The sequence below is a fragment of the Mus caroli genome, chromosome 7 (genome assembly GCF_900094665.2).
Source record: "Mus caroli chromosome 7, CAROLI_EIJ_v1.1, whole genome shotgun sequence".
In the NCBI taxonomy this organism is placed as follows: Eukaryota; Metazoa; Chordata; class Mammalia; order Rodentia; family Muridae; genus Mus; species Mus caroli.
In genome coordinates, this window is record NC_034576.1 from 70,899,131 (window position 1) to 70,925,179 (window position 26,049).

Below are 26,049 nucleotides of genomic sequence, written 5' to 3' on the forward strand. Positions count from 1 at the left end.
CGAACTGGTATTGTCATTACTCAAGTTTAGGTAACCGCGTTGTTGGGATTTCAGGTATGCGGGTGGTGTCTTACATAAAAGGTAGCGTCTCTCAGCAGACACCCTGGGCTTCTGGCTCTTAGAATCTTGTACCACGTACTTTTTTTGCAGTGTTCCATGAGCATTTGTTGTGGGGGTTGTGGTGTGAGTCTATCATCAGTTGGGCATGGGTACCCCCTGGTCAACGGTTCCCTGAATTTTGACCAGTCATGGTTTTCTCTAATCCTCTCCATCTGCTACAGAAAGAGGCTTCTCTGGCGAGGCCTGAGAGCTTAGTTATCTGTGGGTAGAAGCTCACTGCTTCAGAAAAGTGCTAGTAGCAGGATCTTCTCTAGTGTCCACGACCTGGTCGGTTACAGAGAGTCAGCTAGGATTACAGAATCGGGCAAGAATTTCCTCCTAGTGCTCAGGCCTTAAGTCCAGTTAGACAGCTGTTGGTTGTCCCCAGATCAAGGGGACTGAGGAACGTCTCAATATCCTGGTCACTGCTGCAGTCCATAGGCTTTACTGCTGAGCACTGACTCCTCTCAATCTGAAGAATGGGGCAGAAACCGCTTAGCTTGAACCAAACCCCTTCATCCGTTCAATACCCTCCGGAAGACATTCCTCTGCACAGGAAGCTGTTTCCCCAAGGGGAAGCAGCCCTCGCTCCCCCATCCCTTCTTCCCCCTATGCCCAGCGTACATCCATGCTAATCCCCCTGTCTACAGACTGAGTTCTTGAATCTGGCAGAATTCTCGGGATTTTCAGAGGTGTAGACCTGAACCCCTGGAGGCCATCCTGTGGTACCCAGGTACTGGTAGCAAGTTCAGACTTGAATTGGTTTTACGTATTTGTAGAACACTCAGAGCAACATTGGCAAGGAGTGTCATCCAGTGCTTTGGGGGGGGGGGGGGAACAAGGCGAGCAAGCTGTCTGTGGGACTTTCTTAAAGATAAGAATAGCGTGAGCAACTAGTGTGTGTGTGAGGGTCTGCTCATTTTCCTTCAGCTGAACTTCCAGAAAACTACACACAGAAAGTGCTTGCCTTCAGAATTACCTGCTGTATGCAGAATATGCAGTGCTTTAAAGGCGTGTGCACTTCAGTCTGTATTTATTTGCCTTTCTCCAAACAATTCAGTTTGTTTGCTGGTCTTGTCCCAGCACTAGAAGACTCCTCGAAGACTCCTATTGTGAGATGAGGGAGTCAAGGCTTTTTCAGAGGCAGTTTTATCATCCTTCCAACCGTACACAGAAACGAGGTGAGCCAGTTATTCACCTCGTGCGTGACATCTTCCTGTTTCTTCCTTGTCTCTGCAGCGACGTATGAAAACTTCATGCATCTGATCATTGCTCTGCCGGTTGCCATCCTGCTGATCGTTGGGGGGCTGGTTATCATGCTGTATGTCTTCCATAGAAAGAGGTGAGTGCCCGGGCCAGCGGAAGACAGTAGTTGTGGCGCATTGGCTTGATGATTTGAACTTGAACATAGCTCGTCTGTGGGGGAAAATACCATGCAGACTGGACAGCCAGAGTTCCTAGTCAGACATTCTTCAGAGGGGAAAAAAAAAAAGGACATTTCCTAATGATTAACAGCAACAGGAGAGGCGTTGCTTCTTTCTCTGTGCCCGTCGTCTGCTTTCTGTCTGTTCTAGCACAACAGATTGCTGCCTTGTAAGAGCTTCTCCAAGCATGCCAGTTTAGCTTCCCATGGAGTGGGCCTTGTTATTTCCAGTGAAGCAAAGAAACAAATGTTTCTTTAGAAGCTCTAATCTGAGGCCAGGGCAAAAGTGGAAAAATTTGTCCTCAGATACCAGGGCCTGGATCAGGAGTGCAGGCAAGGGTCCCATTAGCAGTGAGCATGGTTTGTATCCCTTGCTCAAGATAATTCATGAGAAAGAAAAAAGGAAAAGAAAAGGTATTTACAAAAATGTATAGAGATGGGATTTGTTGACCTGGTTTTCATCTTTTTTTTTTGACAGAAATAACAGCAGGTTGGGCAATGGAGTGCTGTATGCTTCTGTGAACCCCGAGTATTTCAGCGCAGCTGATGGTAAGCGTCCTGACCAAGGTGTAGGAATATGGGAGCTGTCAGGTGCTGACTGGAGAAAAGTGTTGCGTAATTTTGAAGTACCTTTGTCCCGTGATCTGCCTTTGGTAGCATTTCCTTCTTGTCTTTTAATAACATCTTTAGCACTCAGTGACTGTCAGACATTCTGGGACTCTCAGATGCCCCAGTAGAAACCAGGCTCTGGAGATGCCGGTGGCCGGTCTGCTGAGCAGTTCGGTTAGCCGCTTGAAGTGTGGCATCAGAGTGAAAGGAGCATTCTAATTACTACCGTCTAGTCAGAGGACTGCTGTAGCCAGCCAGGCATCCTGAGTGGGTATCAACTCAGGGTGGGGCTGCAGGCGTTCCCTGGCCAGTGAGGGCTATATAGCTTTGTATGATCTTGGAATCCCTCTGCTGTTCTATCCTGATTAGGGTCAAACAGCCTATCTACCCATTTACATTCCCTTTGGCAGTAATTAATGAAAGTCATTTAATTAAATGGCTCAGAAGTTCTGACTCGGAACCTGTGTTTTAGCTACTGGTCTCTTTTTTTCCCCTAGTGCTTATGCTTGGCTTCAGACCTTTTAAGTAAGCTGGGGAGGGCTCCTCTCCTCTATTAGCCCTTGTAGCTTTCTCATGCCTATCTAGATGCAGGCAAAAAAAGAATCTCTGAGAAGGACTTGTTCAGGCTCCCACAGCTGAGCCGTGGGAAGTCAGCACAAAGGACATCCCAAGCCTTCCTCCTGAATCCTCGTGATGTGGTGTTTGGAAGAACTGTGAGGTTGCTGGGCTATGTAGGGAATCTGGTTAGATGGGGGTCTGTGCAGTGCAGGAGTTTGTTCAGGAGGAATGTTCCTTTGCTCCAGAAGTGTAAGTAGATGCGACCCAGATAAGACACAGCCCGATTGATTATCCTGCTCACACGGAAAAAAAACAGAGAAAACCCTTTGTAATTTAAAAGCACCATGTAAGTGCGTATGGTTTTACTATGGTTTCTTTAATCATTTATAACTGGATTATGTGTATAGTAAAGCCAGTCAAGAACAGCCTCTTCTGAATTTGAATCAGGTGCAGAATAATGATGTTATTTCTGTTTGCAAAAGGTCTTGCGGAGTTATTTTTTAAATAGGCATATGTGCATACGTTTGTGCCTATACAGCATAGAAAATACACTAGGAGGGTAAGCACCACACTTGAAAGCATAGTTACTTACGGAGAATATCTTTCTCCTAAAAACAAACAAACAAACAAAGGAAGTGAGTTTGGATATGTAGTTTAGTGATAGAGCGCCTGCCTACGATGTTCCAGAACCTGGGTTCTGTCCTCACACCACCAAAACAAACAAGAAAGCAAACGGGGAAAATCAAGAAAATAAATATGCTTTGTTTATATGAAGAACTTGGGTTGTTTTGTTTTGTTTTGTTTTTTCTGTTCTGAGGCAGGGCCTCTCTTTAAAGTTGCTACCATATTATACAGGCTAGCCTCAAACTCCTGGCCTCAGATGATCTGAACACCTTACCTCGGTCTCCTAACTAGCCAGAACCATGCAGCCATTGTGTCTAGGTCAATAATTATAAAAGAGAAAAGAGGTGCCAGAGAAATAGTCTCCCTACCCCCCTCAAAACCAAGCAAGAACAAACTTGTCACTACCCAGGTCAACAGGTGAGAACACTGTCACCTCATCTGCACTTGGTTTGTTTGGCCTTTTGGCAAGCACAGCAGCAGCACAAGCCTTTTGCCTGAAAGAGCTACAAAGTGGCATTGCATCTGAAAGGTGCTTTAAAAACGTCTTTCTCCCAGAGTTAATCTGCATGTCGCTGTTGTCAAGAGGGCACTGAGAATGCCCTACAGGAAAGTGCTGATAACATTGTACGAAGTTTATGAACAGCTCTGGCTGGCGAAGCTGAGGTACTCTGGCTAAAGACGGCAGCTGGATTGAGTTTAGAAAAAGGGTTGAGGGCACTAACTTCAGGGACCTCCCAGGGAATGGATGTGATGAGCTTTTAAACTCCATGCTCTGCAGCAAGCAAGCCGTGTAGTTGAGTCTCATTAAAAGCCAGCCTGGATCCTTAGAGGTAATAAATGGAGACAGTGGTCCCCATCCTTACAGAGAGGTGTTATAAAGACCTTGCCTCCTCAGCTCTCCTAAGCAAGCTCAGCCTCTGCAGGGTCACAAGTTGTCTGAGGCCTATGGAAGACAGAATTCTAGTTGAGAAATTACCAGACATACATATTCTATGAAATACAAAAACATGGCACAGGAGCCAAATGTGGTCACACAAACCTGTAATCCACATACTGGGGACACTGAGGCAGAAGAGTTGTCAATTCAGGGATAGCTTGGATTACATAGCAAGTTCAAGGCAAGTATGAACAAGATAGAGCAGTCCTGTCCCCAAGTCAGCCAGTAAGTAAGAGTAAGTGACAGATGAATATGTGTCTTAGTGTTCTGCTGCTGGGAAGAGACACCGTGACCACAGCGGCTCTTCTCATGGACAGCGCTGGCTTAAAGGAGCTGGCTTACAGGTTCAGGGGTTTAGTCCCTTGTTGTCATGGCAGCAAACATGATGGTATGCAGGCAGACATGGTGCTATGGTGCTGGAGAGGAGGTAAGAGTTCTACATCTGGATCAGGCAGCAAAAATAGAGCAAGACATAGGTTTGAGTATTTGAAACCCCAAAGCCCACCCTCAGTGCCACACTTCCTCCAAAAAGGCCACACCTCCTAATCTCCGTCAGGTAGCGCTGCTCCCTAATGACCAAGCATTCAAATGTATGAGTCTGTGGGGGCCACTCCTATTCAAACCACTACAAGATGTATGTTCCATTCTTCAAACAAGTCAATGGGGTCCCCAACCCCGAATTTGTAATAAACACCCTTCCGTTAATGCATCACTTAGAAGTAAGGGCTTGTGCTCTGAGGGTGACTGATAACTGTGATGACCTGCTGGTGGTCTCCCACCTCCAACTGCAGCTCAGCATCTAAAAGCATAAAAGCAAACACAGCCGTGATTCCCCTCCCAGGCCCGTCTCTGAGCTAGGGCTTCCTTCTTGCCGTGTCTGCTGGCCATCCTCTGTTAGACAGGGCTGTCAGTAACTATGTTAGGTTATGGTTCTAATGGAGCAGGTATTCTCTTTCCAGATCTTATGTATTAATTTGATATGATTTCAGTTCTTGCTGTACCCACTGGCGTTATGGGATGGAGCCTGTGTTTGGTCTTTCTTACTTGCCTCTCTTATTTTCTTTCCTTCTCTTCGCCCTTCCTTCTGAGAACTATTCGTTTATTTATTTTTCTCAAACCAGATCAAGCATAACCAAAAATGGAAGCTGGAGAAGGAATTCTGTTCAGGTCCGTGTCAGGGAGGTTCCTGGCGTTGCAGAGTGCAGGCCAAAGCCGTGGGGTCACTACTGAGTCCCCCTCCATCCCAGCGCTCACTTCCCTCACTAGAGATCCCCTGGAAGGGGTCTCCTAGGCTTCACCTGTGTTAGGCAAGAGTTTGGTTTCTTGTGTTGAGTTTTAATACTTTCATGCATTCCGGAGCTAGAGAGATGGCTCAGCAGTTAAACACACTGGCTGCTTTTCTAGAAGGACCCTGATTTGATTCCCAGAACCCACATGCCAGTGGCACCCAGGTGCTATGTGCGTACAGTGCAGATGCATGCAGGGAAAACAGCCATTCACAAAATTGATGGTTTTAAAACAGTATGCATTCCACTACGTCAAATCACTTGAAAAACAACACAGCACAGCCCTGGGATTAAACTGCATTTGACAGCCTGTAGGGCACCTTGAATCATCTGGGATTTGAACCATGGGTTTCATCTCCCACCCTGCTTTTTTCCTTCATCAACGTGTGAGTTCTCCTTCCTCTCAGGTGGAAAAGGCAGGCAGTCTGTATCATCACTAGATCTCGGTGAAAGGGGCAGCAGGGTGTGTTAAACTGGATCCAACCTCTGCAGCTTCCAGAGTTAAACAGCTGTATGGAGGAATACAGAAAAACAGTGCTTGTAGTGCACAAGGCCTACCTCAGCGCTCTGCAGGGGTGGGGGTGAGGGAGTGGCCTCTCATCTCCTTTTCTTCCGTTTCTTTTGATGGCTGAGGACTCTTTCTGAGTCTCTGCCTTCTTTAGTGTTGACTGAGTTTCTCCCTCTCAGCCACATTGAGCTTGTTGTCGGGCATGGCTATGGAAGAAATGGAATGAAGTGCGTGAACTGATAGACCATCCCAGGCGGCTGACCCACTGTCTTGGTGTTTTGAAACACAATCTGAAGATGCCCTCAGTTCAGCAGACCCCATCTCTAACCTCCGTGCCCAGTGGGCTGGGGTGGGACTGCAGCTTCCTGTTGCCACACCCAGCTAGTAGCCATGTTTTTTAAGTGTAAAAGCTGATGAGATATATCTGTTAGGATTTTCATTTAGCCCACAACATCCAACAGTTAATATAAAAGCTATCTTTTTAAACTTGTTTTAACCAAGTCTTTGGAATACAAAGCTGGAAGAAAAAAAAAAATGGCCCAGCAGTTGAGAGCCTTGCTGACCTTCTGGAGAACTCTAATTCAGTTCCCAGCACCTCTGTGAAGAGACCTCCAGCCATCTGTAACTGTAGGTCCGAGAAGCCAACACTATCTTCTGGGTTTCCCAGGCACCCAAACATGGGTGGTGCCTCGCATGTATGCATGTGTGTGTGCTCATACACACATACAGAGAGAGAGAGAGAGAGAGATTTTCACATGTATACACAAATTTTAAAATCTTTTAAAAGTTATCTTTTTTTACTTGTTTTAAGCAAGTCTTTGAAATGTAGTGTGTGCCTTACTTCCAGCACGACTTCAAGCGCTGAAAGCCTACAGTGGGCCTGGGTGGCCTGTAAGCTGGCACCCAGGCCATGCAGAGGATGTTTCTCACCTCTGGCTTCATCCAGGGAGGAGGAGATTTGACCCTCACTCTGGTCCTTTCCCCTCCCACTGTTCTCCCCTTCTGACCTACATTTCCATCCCTTGATGAAGATGGGCAAAACAGAAGTCCCACTTTCTTTGTCTCTTAGGGCTAATTTGCTGTTTTTTTATTTTGTTGGGTTGGGGTTTTGCCAAGGGTATGAAAAAGGAACCACTGTTTTTTGGTTTGGTTTGGTTTGGTTTGGTTTGGTTTGGTTTGGTTTGGTTTGGTTTGGTTTGGTTTTCCTATCTGAGGTTTCTTGGTTTCCTCTGGTTCTTAGCTACGAGTACCACCCTCAAAGTGTCGTGGAGTCCTCAAAGATTGAGTACCCGTGCTGGACTGTTTGTACCTTGATGTTCTCCTTGGTGGGTCGTAGGGAACAGCATCTTGTAATCTCTGTCTAAGGGCCGTTTCCATCCTGTCTGTTACTAGTGTACGTGCCTGATGAATGGGAGGTAGCTCGAGAGAAGATCACCATGAACCGGGAGCTCGGACAAGGGTCCTTTGGGATGGTCTATGAAGGAGTGGCCAAGGGTGTGGTCAAGGATGAACCCGAAACCAGAGTGGCCATCAAGACGGTGAACGAGGCTGCAAGTATGCGTGAAAGAATCGAGTTTCTCAACGAGGCCTCGGTGATGAAGGAATTCAATTGTCACCATGTGGTAAGAAGCCAAGATCAGACATGGACAGAAAGTATGGACAGAAAGGACCACCCTGTATGTCCTTGGCCAGCTATGGAATTGTTGCCTTGCCCTCTTCCCAATGGGTAGTTTCCCCATTGCATTCTTGCTACCCACAGACCCTTGAGGTGGGAGCCTCGCCCTCCCACCAGAACTCCGCTCCTGGCTACAGGCCCCAGCACCACCCAGTTGCAAGAGGCATAGGTCATCATGTGGGATGCCCCCCTCCCCCTCTGAGTCCTTTTCTTGATTCCTCCAGGTCCGGTTGCTGGGTGTGGTATCCCAAGGCCAGCCCACCCTGGTCATCATGGAACTAATGACACGTGGCGATCTCAAAAGTTATCTCCGGTCTCTAAGGCCAGAAGTGGAGGTCAGTTTTGTTCCTCGCTGTGTTATCTTGCTTGTTCCACTTTTTTCAGGAGCTGGCTTGTAGGAAAGATGTCTTTAAGTCCATTTGCTTCTCAGCCTTGAGTGCCTTGAGATACGCTTTATTGTCAGTTCCCTCTATTTAGGATGATCCAACTGTAGGCAGACTGGGATCTTTGGAAGGCCTGTCTCTGCATCCTACCCATTCAACCTCCAGCATCTCTGTGCTCTTGTTTCTGCATCCCTGCTACCCCTGCCTACATCTCACACCAACCCCAGCTGCCCTACCACGTGTCATGGCCAACCCTTCCCACAGCTTCCCACTCAGGCCGGGCTGGCCTCCCCCACTGACTTTCCAGTACACTTGACTGCCTAGCATACATTTACTCTTGAGGTCCTCGGGGTGAGCCTCATCTTTACCTCAGGGTCATGTACGTGGCTGGTAACCTTTCCAGTAAGTGCTCAATAAAGGTCAGTCTTCAGGTTGTCAGAGGTTTTGGCCAGAGTGACTCCCAGCCTGGTCTGTGCACAAGACCACTGTTTCCTCAGGAGCCCATTACACACACACACACACACACACACACACACACGTACATGTGAGCACGCTATCCTTACCTTGATGACACACCCTTGCCCCAACACTGCTTCAGACACTTCTCAAACTCTGAACCCATTACACACACACACACACACACACTCACACTCACACGTGTACATGTGAGCATGCTATCCTTACCTTGATGACACACCCTTGCCCCGACACTGCTTCAGACACTTCTCAAACTCTGAACCTACTTCCCGGGTTAGGTAATAAGCCAGTGTCGTGCCTGCGCTTTTAAATGATAAATCATTCCAGCTGCATGATTCTGCTTAAGTCTAGTGAAATTTTCAAACTGTGAACCTGAGTAGGTCCTGTGTAGTTTTTGATTAGTCACTGTAGAGTGTCCCCTTCTGTTGTGTTAGCCCACAGCCAGCTTTTTAGCATATGTGAGTCTGACTTCTTTTTTGTTGTTGTTATTTTTGTGTTTGTTTGTTTGTTTGTTGTTTTTTGAGACAGCATTTTGTTTTGTTTTTTTTTTTCTGTGCAGCCCCGGCTGTCCTGGAACTCGCTTCGTAGACCAGGCTGGCCTCGAACTCTCAGAGATTCGCTTGCCTCTGTCTCCCAAGTGCTGGCATTAAAGGTATGCACCACAAGCACCTGGCTTACGTCTGGCTTCTAAGTCCTCACTAAGAGTTAACTGATGGGGGTGTTGAGAAATATCGCCAGGACCAAATGCCTTTCATGGGGCTGCCTCAGGCTCTGAGGCTCTCACTTCGGCCCTGGCTTTGATACCTGTGGCTAACTAAGCAGCTTGTCTGTCTGCATTCGCTGTAAGGGGAACTTCCTCTTCTCGAACCCTTTCTGGTTTTGCTCCCCTTTCTCTGTAGAAGCTTTTGTTTTCTTTTCCTCTACAACTTAATCATCTACCAAGTGACGGATGGTTCCTTCATTTTAGTTCTGAGTACCTGTTCACAAATGTCCTCATGTGTGCTTTTGGAGTTTCAGGAGAGCCACAAGGCAGTGTATGCATTGATAGCAGAGCCACAAAGCTATGCCTGTTTCTCCCAGCAGCAGCATCCTACCCCAGTAATACCCAGTCTACAGAAGGAGACTGGAGAGTGGTTCTTTAAGGCACCTCCTAACATCAGAATGTGCTTAACGCCTTTCACTCCCAGTTCATGCACAGAGTAAACCCGTAACTTGTCCTCTCGGGGCTGTTTTTGTCATTGGTTACCTCCAGTCCTCAGTTAACAGTAAGATGCCTCTGGGCCTCCGTTTCCTCATGTAGAGAGAGAAAGGGCTGTAGAGATGGCTCAGCAGTTACGAGCACTGGCTGTTCTTCCAAAGAACCCTGGTTGGATTCCCAGCACCCACATGGTAGCTTATAACTGTCTATATTCACTGTTCTGCTGGCCTCCAGGGGCCCCAGTTGTGCAGGTAGTGCACAAACATACATGCAGGCAAAACACCCATAAACATAAAACAAAATTTTAATTAAATGTAAAGAGACAGGTTGGATTATGAAAGTCTCTTTCAGAGGTAAAACTTAATCTTTAAATTCATCAGATCTAAACTTTGTCTAACTCATGTCAGAATTTTTAAAAAATAACTTACATATATCTTAGCATCAATGTATATTCCACAGTTCAGTGTATATACCCTAGCTCCAGTATATATACCCAGCTTCAGTGTGTAATTCTACCTCCCCCCATTGCTGTTTGCTTATTTACTTAGGTAAATGTATGGATGTGTGCTCACCTGAAGGGGCTCTAACAAAACTAAAGATTTCTTCTCTCTCGAGATGAAGAAAAGAATGACAACATATTACCATGAACTGACAAAATGTCAGCCCAGCCCTTTCCTGCACATAATTAAGTCCCCGTTGTTGATTGTTTTTCACATGTTGAGTGACAGCTCTTTGTTGAACACCTAACACAACATTACACACATACACTGCAGTATGTGTCATGAGCCTAAGTGCATGTCACTGAACTGCAGAGGTCCTGCTTTGCCATGTGTATGTAAGACCCCAACGATGCTAAAGGTCAGCGTGACAGGGAAGCACCTGTGATGGCGCATCCTCTGAGGACATCCCCTAGATTATAGGAAGAGACCCTGGATCAGAGTGAAAATGGTTACATAGATAAATGAGCTCAACTAGGTCCTCACATGTCGTGACGTCTGACGAGTACTCCTGGATGTGCTAGAGGGCTGTTGCTGGCCTCCTAGAGTCTGGCATCTGCTGAGAACTTGGCAACCCTGGCCAAGAGCCAGAACGCTCGTGAGTGTTCATCGTGGTCAAAGCACAAGCGGTCTGTGTAGACTAGCCCAAATAGTGTGATCTCCAAGCCTGGTCATGCTCTCCTGCGACTTGAGATATATTAGGAAGGTGTGTGTATGGGGCCTAGGAAATGAGATGGCTTCATAGTGTTGTTGTATGAGAAGGGTTTCAGTTAGAGAAACTGAGGCATAAGGGTCATGGTTGGTTTTGCACATTGGAGTGAGGTGACGGAGCTTTGGGAATTTTTTGTTTGTATGTGTGTCGCGCGCGTGTGTGTGTGTGTGTGTGTGTGTGTGTGTGTGTGTGTGTGTGTGTGTGTTCATACATGTGCATACGTACATAAACCTTGAGGGAGTTGGTTTTCATCTTTTACCATACCTGTCTTGGGACATGAACATAGGTCCCTCTGTCTTGACAGCAGGTACCTTTCCCACTAAGCCATTCTCATCAGCCTCTTAGACATAAATCTTATCTTATTTTGTTTGTTTATTTATTTTTGAATGATTTTACCACTTCTTAGGTTAATTCTTTTCAGTTCCTAAGGCAGCATCTTGCCCTCCTCTTCAGACATGATATTGGTCCTCATTGCTGGTCAGTGTCCTTGGTCCCCTCCAAGGTGAACACCTGAACTGTGGTTGTCCTCAGTGCCCGTAGAAAACAATAATCCAAGAGGAAAGCATTAGTCTTCCTATCTTTGTCCCTTAGAAGAAGGGAATGAAGATGAATAAGTCCTGGCAGCTTCCACGGGAAGCAAAGCTCCTGGTAATCCACTTAGGAAGTAGGTCTGTTTCATGGGGCCTTTGTACGGGTCCCCTGTCCTTCCTCTTACTCACACCTGGTGATGGCGGAAGCCAAAGGAACATGGACACTAGCTGGAGCTGAGAATATTTAATGCCTAAACTTGCTGATTCACTTCAAATCATTTTTGTCCTGCTCCAAATAGAAAAGACTAGGGGGGTTGGGGGGTGATCACAGGCATGAGGACCAGAGTTCAGATCGTCAGAAGCCGTGTAAAGGCTGGGCTGGTGTGGCAGCACACCTGTGCTTCCAGCCTTGGAAGGATGAGTTGGGATCCCCAGAGCAATCTATGTTGACCAGGTTGGGTTTGATAGGGACACCCTGCCTCAATGAGTGGGTGGAAGGTGGCTCCCAACATAAAACTTCAGACCCCCACATCCATGCACATGCATACATGGGAGGGGGTGGGAAAAGAGATTGCTAGTCCTTCTTAGCAAGTCCCGACTCCCTGCAGGTGACCTGTGGTACCCAGACTAAGTAAACATGCATTTACGACTCCTAGCGTAGACCTACAGGTGGTTAGGGGGGAAAGGCCTCCGTTGCTCATGGCTTTGTCTTGTTTTGAATCTGCAGCAGAATAATCTAGTCCTCATTCCTCCGAGCTTAAGCAAGATGATCCAGATGGCTGGAGAGATCGCAGATGGCATGGCCTACCTCAATGCCAACAAGTTCGTCCACAGAGACCTTGCTGCTAGGAACTGCATGGTAGCCGAAGATTTCACGGTCAAAATTGGAGGTGTGTCCTTTGCTTCCCAGATTGGAGCACAAGCTAAACTGAACTCACAGGTGCTGAGGGGACTTTGCAGTCCTTAGTCTGCCACTGGAGAGATTTTCATTATGTCCGAGAGGAGCAGTGCCTCGCCCTTGAGTGCAGAGATGTGTGTAGTCGGTGTGACTGTCTATTCCTGGCTGTAACCCGGAGAGCACCTTAACCTGGTAGTCCAGATTGGTCTACCCTGCTTCCCAGGTCAAATGTTACAGAAATAATCAGGGCAGCTTGCTTCCTGAAGTGGTTTTGGCTTGAGGAAAATGTCACCCTCCAGTCCACCCCTCAAGTTTCTCAGCTTACAAAGAACATTGTCCCTGAATAGGCCCATGGGGTTCCTAAGAGGCAAAGTGCCCCTATGGTGAAACCCTGCATAGTGTAACAGGAGTGATATATGGTGGTCATGTCAGTCCGCAGGAGATCACTGCTGACTGCTTTTCACTCATAGGACCGGTCGGCTCTAAGTTCTCTCCTCCTCTCCTGCTGCCAGGAATTGAACCGAGGCCCTGATGTATGCTGCTAGTTAAGCCACTGAGGTGCATCCTTCAATGGTAGCTCCAAGCACTTGGCCGTTCTGTCATGCATAGCGCTTCCTGCTATGACCTTAGCTGCTCAGCCTACCTTGTTGCTGCCAACACACTGTGATCCTAAAACCCTGATTAGATTACATGTCTGGTCATTGGCTAGAAATTCTCCCCAGCCTTACAGCTTGTATGTTGGCTTTGGTTTTTGTCTTTTACTTCAAAAAAAAGAAAAGTAGTAACAAGGTTGCTCAGAAAACCATCCTGCATATACTTTACCTTCCTACTGTGATAGGCCAGCAGGTCAGAAACATACCAAGTGTTCATCCTGAGAACAAGCAGAGGGACAGACGATGTAGCAGCAACTATCAGCCCCTAACCTTTGGCGGCCTCTTGAGCTTGTGTCCTGGAGATGTTCTGCTTTGCCTCAACCCTAGAAGTGGTTTTTGCATGAGCCATTCTGGCCTCTTAGTAAGCGATGGGTGTCATCTCGAGAGAGGTATCCAAAGTCGGGCTGTCTTTGTTGATTGCAGGAGTTAGGGGTGTTGGCATGCAGCTGTGTTACAGAACAGATGTCAGTCATTGGAGTTACTGAAGACACCCCCAGCCTGGGCTCTGGGTTTGTACACTCATACTTGGAGCCCTGGGAGCCTGGCTTGGTGGGCAGCCCTGAAGAGGATACCCTGCCCCAGAGTTTCTAGATAAGAGGTGCATCCTCTTACCAGCCTTTGTGGTCCTTCCTGCCTCCCATCCCTCCCTTATGTGTGGGGATCTAGAATTTAGTTCTCAGAGGAAACTGCCTGGGGCAGGTGCCTTCCCTCCTGGTTCCATCTTTCCCCACCTGTGGAGTGAGAGTGGATTAGGACAGAGCCGGAGGCTGGCTGGGACAGCAAGCCTGTGCCCCTGTCCTCATCTTACCCTGCTCTGCACCCTTCCCAACACAGCCAGGAACTCTGAGAGGCTGCTTTGGTCCCATTTTGCATTACAGTTGGAAAAATGCTTTTGTGTGTGCGTGTGCTTTTTGCCATTTTAAATCCAAATCAGTAAGGATTATATTTTCCGTTTAACCATGTGGCGCATTTATGAGGATATTTTCTATTATAATTATGATTTTTCTTTTTAGAATTAAATTGTGCGTGCCCGTTTGAGAAGAGGGGGTTGTTCTATTTTCCTTTTGCATTTAGGGAGAGAGATTGTTTTCTAGAATTCCCCTTTTATGCAAGTCAAAGCAGATCCTCTCATTTGCATGTCTCTGGATTAATTCAGAGATGAGATTTAAGCACTTCCTTTTTCCTCCTCGGGCGAGTTCCACATTCCTCAGTGTCCCCCAGTGCCCCCATCTCAAGGATTACACATCCTAAATCAGTTCAAGAGAGGCATCTGGTAGCTCAGACTCCGGTGCAAGTCAATTGTGTTGGGTTAACATTCCATGCAGCCTCGTTCTCCGTAGGGTTTGCACTGCCTTTTTGTAGTCACCTCTTTGTAGCACCACTTAGAGATGCAAAGGGACATTTTAAAGGTAGAGCAGCTCTTTCCTCCAGGGAAGGAGGATGGAAGAGTTTATGTGAGGAAAAGGTGGTGTGGTTGAGTGGAAAATCAAAAATATGGATAAAGACACAGTAATATGAGATTATAAAAAAGCAAGCCTGCCATTCACCATGATGAGACTCAGAAAATGGAAAACATTTTCAAAACTGAGTGAGAGTATTGTGTTGGGAAAGGGTGTTGGGTAGTAGCTCCAGGAGCCTGGTGAAGAACATCTCAGCTGCTCACTGTCCTTTTATCTTCCTGAGTTCTTACTGCGTACGTTGTCCTCTGTGGAGTGGCAAAAGGCCTTTTCCTCAGCAATAGAGACACACTACCAAGTAAATGGGGTCTACATTCCTCCCGTGTATTGGACCAAACTTTAAAACTACATCCTTGCCCTGTACAGCGTATATTTCCTTGGAAAAACATGGTACTTGATGATTTTGCAAACTGCCTCTCGCTTTAAATGTTATAAGGGAGTTAATTTCTTAAAGGAGCCTGATGAAGACCAGAGATGTCGTGTATTCTCCTGTGAAGTGACTGTGATGCTAAAGCCCTCTCAGAGTGGAGCTAGAACATGTCTCACCTTGAATATGGGGGGAAGGACATGGCTCTGCCCCAAGACCTGGTCCAGCCGAGTAACTGTGCATCTTCCCTCCAGATTTTGGTATGACACGAGACATCTACGAGACGGACTACTACCGGAAAGGTGGGAAAGGGTTGCTGCCTGTGCGCTGGATGTCTCCCGAGTCCCTCAAGGATGGCGTCTTCACTACTCATTCTGATGTCTGGTATGAGAGTTTCCCTCCATGGCCAGCTTTTTCCTTCTCACTGGTGGGTCATTCTCCTCCTTGTTTTGTTCACTGTAACCAACTGCCAGCCTTGAGTTCAGCTCTCAGTGCCGTTTAGCCCTTTGTCTTTTAGATATTCCTGTGTGGAGTCCATCAGAGCAAAAAAGGTATCTGTAGGAAGCCAAGGAGTAGGTAGAACCAACATTTCCTTCCATTTTTAGCAAACATTTATTATATTTCCAAAGACTGGGGAAATGCCGAAGCCTGAGCCTTCACATGTCTGTTTCCTCTGCCTGTTCCCCCGTCTCTTTTCCCCACTGTGTATGTACGTGCTCCTGCCTCAGCTCACATAACCTTCAGATTGAAGGCAGTGCTTTATTTAAACCCAAAACTTGAGTCTTGGTGGTTGTGGTTTTCTGTTGGTCTCATCTGTTCATACGCACACACGCACACGCGCACACACACACACACACACACACACGATGTCCATTATTCCTGACCCAAAGCATCTTCCTTAGTAATAAGTGTCTTGCGGTAGTAGCACACTGACCAGAGGGTGCAAAGACTTCTCTGTAGTAATGTTTACTGCAGTTCCTTGGAAACACCGTGTGGAGGTCATTGGGTTCCAAAATACAACTGGAGTTCTTGGCAGGCAGAAGCCCTGGCACGTCGTCCCCCTCCTCGAATGTCAGCAAGTGTCTTGGCTGTCCCCTCGGGAGATCCCGTTGCTGTTGTGTCACAGAAGAAGCGGTGGTTGTTTATTCAAAGGGCGGATGACCACACAGAGAAACTATCTCAGTAGTGACTGACATCAGTTCTTTAGCCTCGTGAACCTTTCCCGGTCAAGAGCCTTGGATCTTGTTTGGAAGACAGGTGCAAATTGGAAATAGCCTTTGAATATGACCCAGCGCAGCCTGGTTGTTTCCCGACTCTAGGATGAGGTCTGTTCTGCAATTAGCCTATCCGAGGTTACATCTTTTCTGTCGAATCAAAGTACTCTATTCTATGTGTGGATGAGGTCGCAGGAGAGGGCACTCCTAGGTCCACACTTCCATCTGTTTGTTCTAAGCTTCATTTTTCTGGAAGCTTTGAGGTCACCTTACAGGATAGGAAAAGAGTGAGCACAGACTCGCTCTACCCCGACTCTGGGTAACAACTGTCGCTGCACGACACAGCAAGAGGCACACAGGGTGCTTCCTGCTGATTTCCTCCACTTGGATTATATAGCCATTACAAACCAATAAGAAAATGCATGAGGAGAAAAGGCCAAGTTGCTGAGGCACTGGCAGAGCTGGGAGTATTTGAGCATACAGCTGGGGACAGCAAGGACACTGGAATGTATAAACGGATTCTCAGCTCTGACTGAACCTCTGCTTGCTGGAGGAATTGCAGACATTTTAGGCTGAATTCACAGTCAGAAGTAGGTAAAAATGCAAAGAAAAGTTGGAAGGATTTTGTTTGACTTTGTAGGAGACCTTAGGAACATGGTGAGGGGAGGCACCCTCGGGTCAAGCCACACCCTGATCATCTGCATTTGTCACAGCTGTTATTTGAGCTTCTGGGGAGATGTTCCAGGGACCGTCCCCTCCCTCACAAGGGCAGGAAGGCCAGCCCTTAGACGTCTTCGTTCTTTCTGATTTATATACTCTTATCTTCCTGTCCATCCTATGAGCAGACTGGCTGCTGAGATGGGATGGGATGGAATGGGATGTTGGCTGCAGGGAGTCCAGGAGGAGAACAGGGTGCCAGCAAGAGTTACACTGGAGCTGACATGCTGAGTCTGTAGAGTCAAGTAACCAGCAATCTAGATAGACATGGCAGTCAGAGCTGAGGGCCAGGATTGTGACTGAATGCCTGAAAGCCTGTGATGCGCCAGGGAAAGCATGAAAGACAAGGGGAGTCGGCTTGGAAGGGAGCCTGGTCAAGACTGGTTGATAAAAAGAGAAAACCACACACATGACGGCTTGTCTCAGGCCGGAATTCAGACATGAGGGTGAGCACTGCAGCCTCCAAAGAACGAGTGGCCACAAGGCTCTGCAAGGCAGAACCCAGGGCTGAAACAGACAGGAAACCCGTTTCTCTAGGGCCAGGTCTCTGAAAACCGTAACTGCACTGTCTGTCTTAGTGACTATCGGTTCCCAAGGACCTTGGGTCTGATTGCTGAGGTTCTGTTCCCGTTTGACATTGCTTAGCATCAGTTGGTACAAAACCCTTTTGTTCCTAGAAGGAAGCTGAAGCTGCAAACCAAAAGTTAAGATTCCGTCAGAGGCTGTTGCTCCAGCTTAGGCCAGGATCCTCAGAGTGCTAAGTGGAAAATGGCCGCCTCAGGCTCTTCTGTGGGGCTCAGCCCTGCTAGGGTTCCATCTGAAGCCTTGTGTTGGCTTGCCATGGGCAGCCTTCTTCATTCTAGCCGTACAGCCTGACCGTAAGAGGGGACAGGCCAGGGAGAATTTTGTGAAAGCAGGGGTTCTCCCTGAGAAGGTGTGTTCACACTGTGAGCGACAGTGTGACCATTGTCTGTCTGAAGTGTCTGCATGCATGGATCTCCTTTAGTTCCATCTTCTGGGCTGACAGGCCACACCTCACACAGTAGAATCCTCACTGCTCCACCTGATGAGTTCATACCTCAGCAAGCCTCTAGACCAAGGGACTCTTTGTTATTGCGACACACCCCCTGGCCAGTATATCCTACCCCAGTTCCCTTCCTGACACAGCCACCTCTGCAGCCATGGCTCCTGAGTTCTGCAGGGGACGAGTTTTCATCTTCCTTGGCCCAAGTCAAGAGACTACAGAACTTTGAGACATTCCAGGCCCAGCTCCCTACCGTACAACCAGCAGGTCAGAATTGCTTTGGGGAGCCCAGATACCCATTGTTTTAAGAACCCTGATCAGATTCTTCTTTGCGGAGGATTGGAGAACCGTTAGCATCAATATTTCTAAGCTGGCCTGAAAGGAATCCCTGAAGCAGATAATGCTTAGCTGTCTCAGGTCAGTGGCCAGGCTGGGACCTGGGCCTCTGCATTCCTTGCTGAACCAGAGCTAATTTTTAGGCTTATGTCCAAGTAATGGCTGGGACCAGGCACTGAATGTGTCCGCTGTAGATCGGGCTCTTAAAACTGTGAGAGATGTTAGAAGCCCCTAACATTAGCTACCTCACCCCTGCCACCTGGGTTGCAGTAGCCCTACAGGAAGCCTTAGCAGTGACAAAGGGGAACAGATGTCCCACACGTAGCAAGCTGGCTGGTTTGACATGGACAAAGTGCAGTCGTCACACTGAGGACACTTTTTTCAGGACCCAGAGTCTTAAGAAATGCTGGCAAGGAGGGGACATGGCCCTTCCCATTCTTTTCTGAGCTGTTCCTGTTCTGTTCCACCTGTAGGTCCTTCGGGGTCGTCCTCTGGGAGATCGCCACGCTGGCTGAGCAGCCCTACCAGGGCTTGTCCAACGAGCAAGTTCTTCGTTTCGTCATGGAGGGCGGCCTTCTGGACAAGCCGGACAACTGCCCCGATATGCTGTATGTATTTCCAGAGCCATCCCCTCCGTTGCTTGTGGATACAGGAGAGGATTAGAAGAGGGCTTATCTATCCTTCTGCTGCTGAGCTTGTTGGATCTGTGACTTTGTGCTGCTCCTTAATCTCATCCTGTGCCCCTTGGTCCCCCAGTGCTCATTGGCACTTTGCACCATGGCGTCTCAGCCACCACTACCCCCCATCTCCCATCTCTGAAATACAGGACAGTTAGCAATCCTGGCTCATCTTTTTCATGCAAAATTTAATTTTTAAGACAAAAATGCAACAGTTAGTTACTACTGCTTAGCCAGATTTGAAAGCTCTCCCCAAGCCCCTGGAAGGTCCATACAGCATGCTCACACAGAGCTCTGTGGTCAGGAGTCACTCTCTTGCACGGGTAGGCTAAAGCTCAGATAGCCCCAGCACAAGGTCACAGACCATCTGCTGTCTTCTTAATCCCTTCGAGCTGCATGGACCTACAGCATGGTTGAGCTCACCCCTCTTTGGACATGCTCATAGGCACACCCTAGGGGGGGTTGGTGAGATGGTTGCCTCGCTCCACTTCTGTTAAAAATAACATCCTGCATCGATTGGTGGTGAGAGTTGTCACTCAATGGCAGTACACACGTGGTGTCATGTCCACCTCAGTGCTCAGCTGGCGTGACTCGAGAAACTCCCTGAGATAAACAGCTTACAAGGAGAAGCATTTCACATTGGCTCCCAGTGTGGGAGCGGCAGTGGGTTCCATTGGTTTTGTGGTGAGGTAACTGTTACGGTAGGAAAGGTGTGTCAGAGCACATAGTCTCACTTTGTGGCTTGAAAGTGAAAAGGAGCCATTAGAGAAGCCGTTCTCAACCTGTGGGTCGTGACCCCTTGCCCCTTCACAGGAGTTAGAAAACACAGATGTTTCCATTTTCCCTCATAACGGTAGCAGATTACAATTATAAAGTAGTGTTATAATTGGGGGTCACAACGACAAGGGGACGCAGCATTAGGAAGGTTGAGAACCCCTTTAATGCAGGGTCCTAAATCTTGAAGATACCTTTCTAATGACCTGGCAACCTCCTAGGCTCCACCCCTCAAAGGTTACCTGGTGTTGCCAAAATTGGGGAAGAATCTTTCCACATGTGGGCCTTTTATTTGTACTCTCTTGAGTAGAGGCCTTGCTTTGTCATCTGATATTGGTGGCTCAGTGGGTCTGGAGAATGGCACTTTTTTTTTTTTTAAGATTTATTTATTTTATGGGGGCTGGTGAGATAGCTCAGTGGGTAAGAGCACCCGACTGCTCTTCCGAAGGTCCAGAGTTCAAATCCCAGCAACCACATGGTGGCTCACAACCATCCGTAACAAGATCTGGCGCCCTCTTCTGGAGTGTCTGAGGACAGCTACAGTGTACTTACATATAATAAATAAATAAATCTTTAAAAAAAAAAGATTTATTTATTTTATGTATATGAGTACACTGTAGCTATACTGATGGTTGTGAGTCTTAATGTGGTTGCTGGGAACAAAGGTTGCCCACTCCGGTTGGCCCCACTCACTCTGGCCTAAAGATTTATTCATTATTAAATCTAAGTACACTGTAGCTGTCTTCAGACAGCACCAGAAGAGGGCATCAGATCTCATTAAGGATGGTTGTGAGCCACCATGTGGTTGCTGGGATTTGAACTCAGGACCTTCAGAAGAGCAGTCAGTGCTCTTAACCGCTGAGCCATCTCTCCAGCCCCGAGAATGGCACTTCTTGGAGTGACGTTTCAAGGAAGACATGAAGGTATTCTGATTGGCTCATCGGGTACAGGTTGAGAGCAGTGGACTTGCATTTGATGTGCACACGTTAAGGCGGGGCTCAGCTGTTGCTCTGCATCTCGGGGTTAAACATCAAAGCAGGTTCCCACTGATACGTCAGGACCCATACAGTTTTCCAGAAACACTTCAAAACAGGTTCAGCTCCACTAGTGAAAGAATCCCAGGGAGGTTGTCAAGATTTCTTCTACACAAAAGACTCTGCCTACCCCTGGCCTTCTCTTCCTCAGCGCAGCACTCACTCTCGTGGCGCCTTGGATGGTGAGGCAGTGTACAGATGGAGAGGTTGGGCGTGCAGTGCAGGTGGTGGGCAGAGCACACAGAGGTGCTAGTGACTGTATTCTGAATCTTGAGATGTCAAGGTGTGGGCTAGCCTAGTCCCACGTGAGGCTCCAACAGTTGAAACTGTCATCTCACAGGCTTTCTAATGAAACCTAGGAGGGGCTCGATGAGGTGACACTAGCTAGTTCAGGGTCTCCAGAAGATAGCTGCTGGTCTGAGGCAGGGCTTCCCACAGATGAAGACATCCCGATACGTGGGGTGATTGTAAGGAGATAGGATTTACTACAGGGCGGTAGGGTCGGTGATGGTTCTGTGTAGTGTGAGAGGCCGTGGCTTCTCTGTGGACCACTCCATAGACTGAGGGGATTTCTCTAACACACTGGAGAGGATTGGTGGTGCTGTGGACCGCATGCTCACTCTTCCTTCCAGTTCCTCTGCTCTGCCACTGTGATTCAGGAATCAACAAGGATGGAGTCAGTGTAGCCCAGGTATTTAGGATAATCTTCCTGCCCCAAACTCCCCTAGTGCTTGGATTGCAGCCGCCCAACTAAAACTTTATATTGGAATTTGAATTCCTCTCGTTTTCTTCTTATAATATACTCCTATTTGGGGGTGGGGTGTGGGGGACTTGTTAGTTTGTTTGTTTGTTTGTTTTTGCCCCAGCTGTTTGCAAGTATAAAAAAAAAACCCTCTTGCTTGGGGGAGGGCCTTACAAAACTGAATAGGCAGCAGGCCATATTGAGCCACTGGCTGGTCCGTGGCCTGCTGTGCCCTGCAGCATCTTCACGGAGAACACTGCCACTGTGGCCTTTCTAAACTGACCTCCGAAGGCGTACAGGATGCAGAGGGCCTGCCTAGAGAAGCTCTGGGTTCTGAGTGCTGTTATAGCTTTAATTTGACCTCAGTGGTGCAGGGCAATCCTACTCGTCCATTGCGAGAATAGTCAGTATCTGGGCAAAGGTGAAAGGATGGAGTAGGAGCATGGCTGCCTCTGAGTCTTTGTAAGGGTGTGCCCCACCAGCCTTGGTTTGGATACCAGGATCAGCACTGTCTCACGAGCTGAGAAACCGTTCAAAAGAGCAGGTGTGAGTTTTGTTCCTGTGGTTTGGGGCTGGTCACAGGAGAGGTATTGTTGTTTTTTCTTTTATGCTGGAGCAAACATTTGTCTGAGAAACTCATGGAACTCCTGAAGTTGATCCATCTCCAGCTGCCTGGATTTTTTTTTTTTTTTTGGTATGAATTTAATATGCTTGGGAAGGAGCCACCTGCTATGGGAAAGGCAGTGGACTTCCTGTTCCCAGCATAGAGAGGAGGAAGCTTATACACGGAGGCTGCTCTTGGATGCGAAATGATTGATTCAGGAGGCCTTTTTGCTTTGCCATTAAGAACCCCCTTGGCAGATCCGTCTCTTTTCTAAGAAAAGAACAGAGTGAAGGGAAGGGAGCCGGGCTGCTCCAGTAGGAGTGTGGTGCCCTGATTTGGCTGAGACGCTGATGAGAGGAAGATGTGTTCTGGGAAAGGATTTTTTTTTTTTTTTTTTGGCACAGTAAGCAAACACTCTTGGGAGTAGTCTGAAGCCTGTTGGGTCTCACACGTAGAGGAAGGACTTCCATGGTGTGGTTCTGAGGCAGGAACAGCCCTCTCTCTGGCCATGCTTTGGTCTCGTCATCCCTACACGTGAACCAGTCTGCTTCAGGAGTAGCTAAGTGTCCAGCCTTGTGTATTACAAAGTGTTCTAGCTTTAGAGGAAAGGCTGCCACCAAACACCAGGTTATCCAGGTCTGGCTGTCAGTGCAATAGCTCAGTTTGAATTGATCTAGCAAATTCTGTGAGGCTGGGTCAGGGGAGCCTATCATTCACATCTTTACCCCTGGATTTCAGGGCCTCAGATTTGTCAGTGAACCCTGCTGAGGTCAGGGGCCAGTCCTAGAGTTCACAGAACCTGGAGATCCTGAAACAGGTTCCAGCCCTCGTGCTGCAGAATGGGACGATGATGTAAGCTCAGCCACAGAATTGATCCATTTGATCCAGTAACATCTCCAGAGCTCACATGCCAAGTCTTCGGGATGCGGGATTCAGGAAGGAACTTGAACGTTTTACTAGCCGAGCGTCACCAGCTCAGATGCAGCTGAGACACACTCGGTCCAATCTGACTACTTCTGCACTTTTCCTTTCCACTCCCAGGAGGCTGGGAATCCCAGTCTGGTTTTGTAGAGATAAACTGAATAGAGTGATCACAGGCAGGTGACGGTGTCTGCTGGCATCAACTGTGTGCTAGCAACTGGGCTCTATAGCATCCCCATCTAGGTCCCGGCTGAGAAGCAGACCCTAAAACAACCTTAGTTGCTTGAGATGCTAGAGGAGGACCCACTCAGTCCCGTTGGCCCTTCTGAAAGTCTGATCCCTGGTAAGAGTCACTACTACCTGGTACAGTACTAACAGGCGGCAGCAGGGGTACTGTATACATGAGGTCCTGGGCATATTTCAGTTTGCCAGTGCCTCACATAGATGGCAGCCTGTCCAGCTGAAGACACGGGGTGTGCTTGGGGGCTCAGAAGCCAAGTGAGGAATGGGCATAACGGTGTGCATACACTCCAGGATAGCACTCACTGCTAGAGGAGAGCTAGGTGTGCACCTTCACAGAGGGACATAATCTGTAAATCACGGCTCCAGCTCATCAGAGCTGTCCAGTGGTTTTAAAGTGTGCTTTTTAGAGGGAGCATTTTATCAGCTTATTAATCCCAGAGTCTACTGGAGAGTTTTCTTGTGGAAAGAGTTATAAAAAAAAAAAAAAAAAAAACAAGGTCTTAAATCACACAGAGCAAAAAAGACTTCCTTTTATGGGCAGCCCTGGAAGGGCTGACTCTGGGATGATTTAAAAGAGGCATCACATGGCTTGTTTTTACTGATGTCACCTCATCCCTACCCTGCCCATGGCACCTCCTCAGCCCCACCCCCCCACCCCTGGCCATAGGGCTTGGGGCCAGACACATCTCATGTTCTTGCCCCGGGTTGCACTTTTCTATTCAGGGATAGGCCTGTCAGCCAGAGAGGAAATTGCAGCCTGGCCACAGAGCTAAGCTCCTTGTGTCTGCTTCCCATTCCGATTAATCCTTCGGGAAATGATGGGGACAGGGGAAAACAGACTTCTGCACCATCTAACCAGAGGGGAGCTTGCTGCCTGCCTGCTGTCTATGCAGACCAAGCCGGCTCTCTGTGGACAGCCGGGAGAGCGCTGTCTGCTAGTGAGACCATGGTTACTTACAGTAAAGCTGCATTGTCTGACAGCCTCGCTCCGTTCCTGCTCACTCCCTGTGTGACTTCAGACAAATGATCAAATGCTGCTGTGGTTGGTGCTTTTCCCTTATGCATACGATGAGAATGTGTTGTAATCGTTGGAGTAAAGAGACATCTCTGGCTCTCGGGGACTGACCGTGACTCCCAGGCCCAGAGCTTTTAGTACCTACCTGCAACCTGTCATGTACCACCAGGACCAGTCAGTCACTTAGTGCCGGTGAGAATACCTAGTTAGCCTCGTCTTTGGTCCAGTTTGTTTTCCTCCGTCGAAGACATTGGCCACTTAATTGGGATGTTTCCTTTATCCCCAGAGGAGTAGGCAGCAAATATTGTAAGGTTCCTAGCTAAACAGCCGCTGTCTCAACTACTCAGCCTACAAAGGAGCTTAGAAATAGCCACGGGTGCTGTGTAACCAGCTCTGCTCTGGTAGAATTCCGCTAACAGCAGGCTCCAAGCTGCACCTGGCTCCGCTGTAATTGGTTGGCTTCACCCTGGGCCTCCAGAATGCTTAATTCTTGGAGGTGGATCTCCAATGCACCTTTTTTCAATTTTCTCTTAAGATCACTATCTTCCACCTGGCCTGACTTGACCCTACAGAGTCCAAGGAAGCTGGCCAGATGGGCAAGGGTGGCTTTCTCTGCACAGGCAACTTCACACCTACCAATAGGTTGCCTTCACATGCTCTTACCCCTGTGGGATTATTTGCATGGCCCATTGTAAAGAAGTGAAGTGTCCAGTGATCAGCCTGATAGATTGTTAGAGGCCTGTTCAGGGTGCTTTGAGATTCCTATATATTCGAACTTCCATTTGTGGATTTTAGTGTAAAGCGTCTGTTGAGCCAGGAGTTTTAAAACACAATTTCCTGGAGGAGCATAGGTGGAGAGTGCTTTGGTCTCACACGCCTGTAATTGAGAGCCTCTAGGTACCCCTTGCCCTCAGAATCATGACCACCCTATCCTTGTCTTCTGTCTGGCCTGCCTGTCTGTCCATCCGTCAGAGCCCAGGTTTGGTTCACTGCATGGCCTGGGTACCAGAACTATGACTTGAGGGCATCAAGGGAATGAACAAAGAGTGTGTACTTGGGTATAGAGAAACTGGGACTGCGTGGGCTGGGCTCTGGAAGCTCAGTATGTTTAGCGTATATATTTGAACAGAGAGGCAGATTATTGCATGCAGATAAACAAGGAAGCAGGATTATTATATACAGCTGAACATGGAGGCAGGTTTAGCCATCTCTGCAGGGAAGCCGTCTTCAGGCTGTAAACTTCCAGGGGAAGAACGAGACAGTGGACATATTCTGCACACACTGTCAGCACTTGCAACTCGGACCTCAGGGGAAGGCTTTACCATCTCTCTGAGCATCACTAGGGTAGACTTTGCCACTCCCATGGGACTGGGGCATTGGGGTCCTTGACATGGCCTTGCACGTGTCAGCAATACACACCTTCACTTGCTCAGGGTCTCCTCCACTGTCTACACCCAGGCCTTTGCTGGTCAGGGCGGTGGCTGCATGAGCAGTCTTTCTCTTCTGTCCTGTGTGCCAGCTGGCCCACGTAACTCTCGAGGACGAGGAAGCTTTGCAAAGGTTTGTGACCTTGTGGGAGTGATGGAGGTACGTCATGGGCTTTATACTGTTTTTACCTTGGCCTTGTTTGTAGAAGAAAATGATGCTCAGGACTTCCCTTGGTTCGTTGGCATCCGACTTGAGGTTTCTTATTAGAACTCTGCTCCTGGGCTTCCTACATCTTCAGGATAGGGATCTGCCTTCATGGGACATCCACAGTGAGCAGGTGCTGGCGTGAGATAGCAAGCTTGGGATATGTGCTCCGTCTGTCTGGCACCCCTGCCGCCTCCTCCCTCAGGCCCACTGCCAGGGGCACCC

The 26,049-nt window shown here is 48.1% G+C and overlaps 1 protein-coding gene across 4 annotated transcripts in view; it reads left to right on the forward strand.

Annotated features, from left to right (window-relative positions):
- The window catches only part of Igf1r (insulin like growth factor 1 receptor), a 284,480-nt gene that overhangs the window by 250,409 nt on the left and 8,022 nt on the right, over window positions 1-26,049 (forward strand). For all 4 annotated transcript variants that reach the window (XM_021166846.2, XM_029479326.1, XM_029479327.1 and 1 more), the window contains 7 exons: window positions 1,339-1,441; window positions 2,001-2,071; window positions 7,437-7,666; window positions 7,944-8,054; window positions 12,244-12,406; window positions 15,146-15,275; window positions 18,656-18,790. In XM_021166846.2, the coding sequence (XP_021022505.1) occupies window positions 1,339-1,441; window positions 2,001-2,071; window positions 7,437-7,666; window positions 7,944-8,054; window positions 12,244-12,406; window positions 15,146-15,275; window positions 18,656-18,790 (943 nt within the window). The remainder of the gene's footprint in view (window positions 1-1,338; window positions 1,442-2,000; window positions 2,072-7,436; window positions 7,667-7,943; window positions 8,055-12,243; window positions 12,407-15,145; window positions 15,276-18,655; window positions 18,791-26,049) is intronic.